The sequence below is a fragment of the Centruroides sculpturatus genome, unplaced genomic scaffold, assembly GCF_000671375.1.
Source record: "Centruroides sculpturatus isolate CEXI.00-Female unplaced genomic scaffold, Cexi_2.0 scaffold785, whole genome shotgun sequence".
Lineage (NCBI taxonomy): Eukaryota > Metazoa > Arthropoda > Arachnida > Scorpiones > Buthidae > Centruroides > Centruroides sculpturatus.
The window spans coordinates 322,144-329,700 of NW_019385677.1; the positions used below are offsets into that span (position 1 = coordinate 322,144).

Below are 7,557 nucleotides of genomic sequence, written 5' to 3' on the forward strand. Positions count from 1 at the left end.
TTTGGGTGCACCCAATATTACGAGATAGACTGACGCATGAAATGTTTGCGACGTTGTATCCAAAACTAAGACAAAATAAATTCAAGTTTTTTAATTCTTTTAAAATATCTATAAAATCCTTTGACGATGGTTGGTCTCTTTTAGATTTCATCAATAAATAGATTAGTATCGAAATGATCGTTCTCCATTTCAGCACATATATCTCAAAGCGCTCGGCTGACGCCCGCAAAACGCGCGATCGCATGTACGGTAACATGGCAGCACATATATCTCAAAGCGCTCGGCTAACGCCCGCAAAACGCGTGTTTTAACAAAAATCTATAAACGCGTGCTTGGCCAAAAGCGCGCGTTTGAGTGTGTACGGCTACATAGAACTCTTGGTTCTTTAAAACGCGCGTTGAAAAACGCCTAGTGTGTACAGGCTCTAACCCTTTACAAATAAGTGCTATAAATAGACTCTCAGCTATGCCTGCATGAAATATAGACCTAACCAAATCAATCAAGACCGACAAGTACTTTATCCGCACCTTCCCAAATAATATGTTTCAATTGATTTGATTTCAATTTTAATTTACATTAATTAATTTTGATTTTATTTTTAATTTTAGCTATGATTTCGGTTTTTGTTTCGATATAAAGAACAGAGTTTTAAAATTTTAATTTAATTTTAAATTTAAGTTAAATATTTTAAAATTTAATTATTATTTTTTGTTTTAATTAACTGACTACCTAGTTACGTATAAATACAGTACAGATGATAACTTAACAACACTGAGCGTCAATTGCGATTTTCAGTCCCGCTCGGGCGGAGTATTTTTTCCATAAAATTCTAGTCCGCTAGTTTGATAATTCGGCAGATCGTCGGCTTTAAAACCATTTTTGATTGGTCCCCACATCTTCCTAATTTTTAAGCACATGGAAATGACCAAAAAAGTGAGAAAATGACCTGAAAAGTGAGAAAAGTGAGGATACTTCAGAAAAGTGAGTACAAGTGAGAAAAGTGAGCGACTTTGAGGCCTGAGAACAACAGAATACTAGTGAGGGACCAAACAGTTATTAAGAGCACCAGTGAGTCAGAACTGACTCTGTAATAACTGGATAACACTAATTGAAGTGGAGAAAAGTAGAACATTTGTCTTATTGAAGACGGCTTCATATATTATGGGTCTCGAAGTACACACTGAATCGACTGAATGACAATAGGTCAACGATGATTACTTGCAGAGGTTGTAAAGAAAAGTTACCAAATTAAGATGTACAATATTGCCAAAGTGTTACATCTAAAGCACACTATTATTCATGTCCTTGACACACTGCAGGACTTTGCTTTTGCTAAAACACACAAACAGGGCAGACAACTCTGAATGATTTCCAACCTTTACCATCGAGGAGTAAATATATAAAATACTAGCAGAGCACCTAACAGGATATAAATACTATCAAAAACTCACAAGAGGTATTAGCCCAATTAAATGAAATCACTTTGACAAATGAACATCTCACTATTTCTTTGCACATACCTATTTTTAAATTAGAGCCTAGTTTCTGTTCTCTAAATGACTTTCTATTTCAGATAGTTCCTGCAGTGCAATCATACCAACAACAAATTTTAGATTTGGCTCTTACACTATACTACAAATTCTTTACATTTAACAAACATACTTGCTAAGACAAAACATCCTGTGGGAAGCACAATTTCAGGGGATTTATGTGAATTAATACTTAGGGAACTAGAATGCAGAAAACTCTAGAAATTTTTACTGGATATTATCCTTTACAACTGTTATGTAGATAACATCCTAATTACATGGCAATTATTTATATGGTTCACTCACTCATTATGTGAATTAGTAGCTCAATATATCCAGATCAACTCACTTATGGAAAGATGAGTTGATCTGCAGCATTCTTCCCAAATCCTTTTTGCTGTGCATCCCACCCAGATGCTTTTTCTTGTCACCCAGTTGATGAACTTCATGAAAAGTATATATTAGTGATTGACCAATTATCATATCAGTATTGGAATTGACCAGTATTATGCAACTGATAATCAAATATCCAATCATCAGTTTTTTAAACTAATATCCAATATTTCTATTATTATAGGGATGACTAAATTAATTTTGTATAATAGCTCAGTTTGCTGATATTTTATGTTTTTAATATTCTCACATACATTGCTAATTAGTCTTCCTCAACATTTCTTTTAACAAAGAAAATGAGCACCAAACTGTCTCGTTCACCAACAGATACAAAGAATATTTTTAAGGAATGTGATCAAAGTCATGTGAGATGGCTTTAATCACATCCCTTAAATAATTGCCATATCATATCAGGCTGTATTACTATTAATATCACTACTATTATTTAAATAGTAAGTAATTTGGTACTAGAGCCAAGCTTTAGATGTCATCTTTTGCTAATAATTAAATTAATATTTTAATTATTAATTTAGAAAGAGGTTGTGGAAGANATAATTATTAATATTAATAAGAGATGGCGCCTAACGCTTACCTCTAGTACCAAATTGATTACGTAATTTATTTAATAATTAGCATAAAACTAGCCCGATAGATTTTCGGCAGTCTGTTGGTTGTAGCTGTACATTACACATATAATAATAAATACAGTATAGAGCAATTAATTACATAGTTACACATAAGCAATTTACAAATTCAACTTGTGTAAAATTCAAGTTGCATAAAGATCTAATGTGCATTACTTACATAACAAAAAAAAACAAATGACTTTTAAAAAAGAAGAAAAGGAAAGTAATAAAAAAGAAAAGAAGCAACTCATACACAGAAAAATCTGCATTTTTTGCATGTGCAAAAAAAACCAGGAAGTCATTTCAAATTTTGAGCTTACACATCTATAGATTAAACATATATTAAACCTATAAAGTTATTACCTGTGGCAGCCAGAGCAGTGGACTGTGACGGACTCAACTTCTCAGCCGGTCTAGCCAAATCTCCAATGCCAGCAATGACCAATGCCTATTTTAAAAACAAAATCGTTCATAAGTTGCAATTCTGTTTGATAAAAATTAATGATTACTTAACAAAAAGTACAAATATATATATATAATTATTTTTTTAACAAGGAATAAAAATACAGACTTGAATATTAAACATGAAATAGGATTGTTTTAGGCCTAAGATTTTGGGGTTTCATTCTTTCAGGATGCAAATGTGCCTAAATATACACTGCTGGCCATCCAAAATGCAACACCCTGAAGGAAGCATTGAAATCAAGTAAAATTTACATCATGTGTTTGAGGCTATGAGATATGCAAATGATTAGCATTTCAGTGCAGACGCACATCATGGGCACCTGTTGCACCACCTGCAAGCACTATATAAAGGGAGAATAGAAGGCCATTTTGAAGTAATGGAATTGTTCTTTTGTGCGTTTTTTTGGCATAAGCAGCTTCAGTATGCCACTCAGAAGAAAACGAGCATCTTTCTAGCATCTTTCTGAGTTTGACTGAGGAAGAATAGTTGCCTATTCTGAAGAATAGGCAACTGTTCTGCGGATTATCCTTCAGAGATTGCGGATTATCTTTCAGAGAAATCGATACAGAACATAACCAAGCAACTGTGATGCGGATCTGTAACTGCTGGATGCAGGAAGAAACAACGGACCGACGAGACCGATTGCACCCACCTCGTTGCACCACTGCACATGATGACGGGCATATCATGTGCATGGCAGTGATGGAGCGCTGTGCCACATCACGAACCATATCACAACAAATTCGGTCTGTTGCGCAACAATCGGTGTCTGCGCATACTATTTGATGTCGTTTGCAGCAGAGTGGAATGTCTGCAAGGCGTCCATTGCTGCGTTTACTGTTGAGTCAAAACCACAGGTGTTTGCGCTGGCAATGGTGCAATAAACAACGGACGTGGTCAACTGAATGGAATGACATTGTTTTTACTGACTAATCCCGCTTCTGTCTACAACACCATGGTGGTCGGTGACACTGTGGTGAGAGACTGCTGAACTGTTGCCTTATGCATTGCTATGCTGGTCCTAGACCCGGTATTATGGTTTGGGGTGATATTGGATTCCACTCCCGCACCCCCTAGTATGCATTTCCAGTACACTGACCAGCCAGCGCTATATCTCTGAAGTGTTGGAGCTTGTTGTCCTCCCATACCTTCAGAGCTTGCCAACGACCACATTCCAACAGGATAATGCACAACCACACATGGCACGCATTGCTCAAGACTTCTTCTTCACCCATCAGATTGCATTGCTGCCTTGGCCTCTTTGTTGTCCTGATCTCTCGCCTATAGAAAACGTCTGGTCGATGATTACAAAACAACTGGCCCAGGATACACCACTCGCTGCTACACCAGATCAACTTTGGCAATATGTGAAAGCAGCACGGAATGCTATACCTCAACAACATATCCAAAGCCTCTTTGACTCAATGCCAAGACGTGTAGCAGCAGTTATAGCCAGCAATGGCAGCAATACTCCATACTGATTCCATCATCTTCCTCACTTCACAAGAGACTGTATTTTCAATCATTTGATCTTTGTACAATGTTATCTCCCAAATAAATTTGGCTGTGATATCTTTGGTCCTTCTTGGTGTTGCATTTTGGATGGCCAGCAGTGTGCATTTGTCCATATTTAGTTTTGTCCAGTACCTGGAATGAGGATGGCAAACCTCCTAGTCCGTGTGCTACATATCGAACACAATCATCTTTAAAAATGTTTGTGTGTACCAAAGTTTAAGACTCGCAATAACAATATTTAAAGAAATAAAATGAATATGCTTTAATTATAATAAATATATGATAAACCAAAACTGTATGATACATTATGTGCCAGATGGTTTCTCCAGATATGCCATAGGTTTGCCACCCTAACCTAAAATCTTCCTTTTATAAACATATACAGATCAAGAGAACATTGAGTCCATGTGTTGCCTAGACCTCATGTAACCTAAAACTGTCAACCTGAAGACCAAAGTGGTTATGGCATCAACTACCACTCCGGGATCAAATCTGGACAAGCAACTCTCCAGGAATTTTGTGGGTGGTGGGTTTCAGATATGTCGAGCCCCGTCCTATACCGCTTGGCCACCCCATTGTGGGCCTGGCCGAACACACGACAGGTATGGACAAAAGACCCTCATAATACCCACAAGGTAGAAAGGATAAAAAGTTATTATTGAGTAGAAAATGTGTAAAAATTAGAAAAGCCATAAAAATCAAATTATTCAGTAAAAAATTGTTCATAGACTCAAACTTTATGCATCCCAAAAGTTATGAAGCTTCAAAATTGCTCTTAAGTTAACAAGATTCAAATTTAGCAAATAAATATTTTATCACTATTCTAAAAGACATTTTTTGTGTCAAACACTTCAATTTTAAATTGTAGATATAGTCCGATATTTGCACTGACATCATTTTCGTTACACCCTGACAAAATTGTGCCAAATATTGAAAACTTACTAACAAAAGTTAGTAAGTTTTCTTAAGCATAAGGAATTCTTCAGGTGAAACAATCTTCAACATAAAGAACAACCAGGCCTGGGAGTGCCATTTCCCCTCTGAAAATGTGAGAAAAGTGAGTTGAAATACAAAAAAAGTGAGTGCAATACAGGTAGCCCTCGATTTATGCTGGCTCAATTTACGTCGATTCACAATAACGCCACTGCGCAATTCGCCATATTGTGGTGTAATTCCCTGATTTTCCCTATGCTAGACTGATTTTCATTTCAGTGTTGACGTATTTACCAAGCCACGACATTGTATATTTGTTATAACAAAGATTTTTATTGAATATATTTATTTTTTTCTGTTTAATATTATTTGGTATGTATACATTTGCATTAAATTAATATTAAAATACTAAACATTTAGGTACCCACAAGTCAAGTTATTAAACTTAATAGTCCAATAAATGGTGTCCGAATCTATAGTGCCAATGAATTTATCTCTTATCAGATCGTTCAAGAAAACACTTTAAGATGCAGTAGCACTTCCGGCGATCACAAATTATCGTTAGTGAGACAAATCTACTTCTCGTTGGCCAGACGATATCTCTCTCTTCTTAGCCACCTTCAATTTTCCCGCTCAAACTGATCTTATATATGGGCTACAGCAACCAGTGGTCGACCGATCAGTGTCTCCACTTGTCTGTAGCTCTATGTCGGGTTAATGTATCCTTTCAACTATGGAAAGTTTGACGGATGAACTTGAGTTAGACAATGATTGGGAGAGAAGTGCAAATGTAAAAAGGAACATCATATTCGACCATATTCTGAAATTCTCAATGAAAGAAAACAAAAATGTAAACAATTAAAGATGGTCTTTAAGCCTCTGTTTTAAAAGTCTCATAGTGGCATCAACGTAAATGAGATCTGAATTAAAACGGTGGTCACTTAAAGGAATAGAATACACTCCTGTACTATTCCTTGTACAGGAATTGTTACGGTTTCCTTTCTTCTTATCATTTCATAGAATTCTATAAATTGTAAGATTACAATGATAAATCATTCTTAAATTATTCTTGTGAGCTAATTTTTTAATCCTCGAGTATAGGAAGGTTATTAAAGATGGATCATTTTTTCCGAAAAATGTACGAGATCCAAAAGTAAAATTATTTAATAAAAACATTTCACTTTATTTTATGATAAAATACATTTTAAAAATTAAATTTATATGTATTTTGCATTATATTGTATTAATAAACAAAGTTATTTGCTTATTTTTCACTTATGTAGAACCTAATGCTATACCTCACTGTAAATATGGGTTCATTTTACGCTGATTTGATTTGTGCCGGCGTTTGTAGGAATGGAACTGCGGTGTAAACCGAGGGCTACTTGTAGTGACAAAACAAAGTGAAAACAAGGAAGGAAAACTCAGCAAAATAGCAGTAAAAGTTTTTTCTTTTTATTGTTATGATTAAATACATTTTAAAACTTTCTGTATATACCGTAATATTTCCAGTAAACCATGAATACTTAATAAGTGTTTGGCTTTTTCTGTAAATAATCAGTCATGAAAGATGATGTTCTTTTATTAAGATTTTTCTGGATGTTTTCAGCTTCCTTCTTTTTTGCTTCCTCTTGCTTTTGAACACTTTTAACACCAACAAGCATGACATGTGCTGCCCGTATTTCATTCATATTCTTGCTATTAATGGCCTTCCCCAGTTTTTTGTTTGCTGCTTCTAACAAAACCTGGCCTGTCTCATGTATTTCACTTTCTTCTACTTTTTTCTGTTTTAAACTCTGCTGCAGTGCCATAATCTTTTCCTTGACATGAATAGCTCTCTTTTGATGTTCTTCAAAATTTTTCTGTACTTCCTCTTCTGCTCTTTTTTTCTATTTCTCTTTTTCTTTTAACTTCTTTTCATTTTCCAATTGATCTTGATAATTTCTATGTGCTGAGGCAGCTAATTTCAGTAAATCCTTTGTAATAGGTACAAGGTGTGGGCTTCGGTCATACATGTTTAGTCCCTCCTTAACAATCAAAAGTGAATTAAGCATTCTTTCTGACATTGATGCTCTATCAGGAGGAAGTGCCCGGC

The 7,557-nt window shown here is 35.3% G+C and overlaps 1 protein-coding gene across 1 annotated transcript in view; it reads right to left on the reverse strand.

Moving 5' to 3' along the window:
* Positions 1-7,557, reverse strand: part of LOC111641130 (mitochondrial pyruvate carrier 2-like) — a 33,820-nt gene that overhangs the window by 18,723 nt on the left and 7,540 nt on the right. Inside the window, exon 3 of the mRNA XM_023387252.1 lies at positions 2,912-2,996. Coding sequence (XP_023243020.1) covers positions 2,912-2,996 — 85 coding nt within the window. The remainder of the gene's footprint in view (positions 1-2,911; positions 2,997-7,557) is intronic.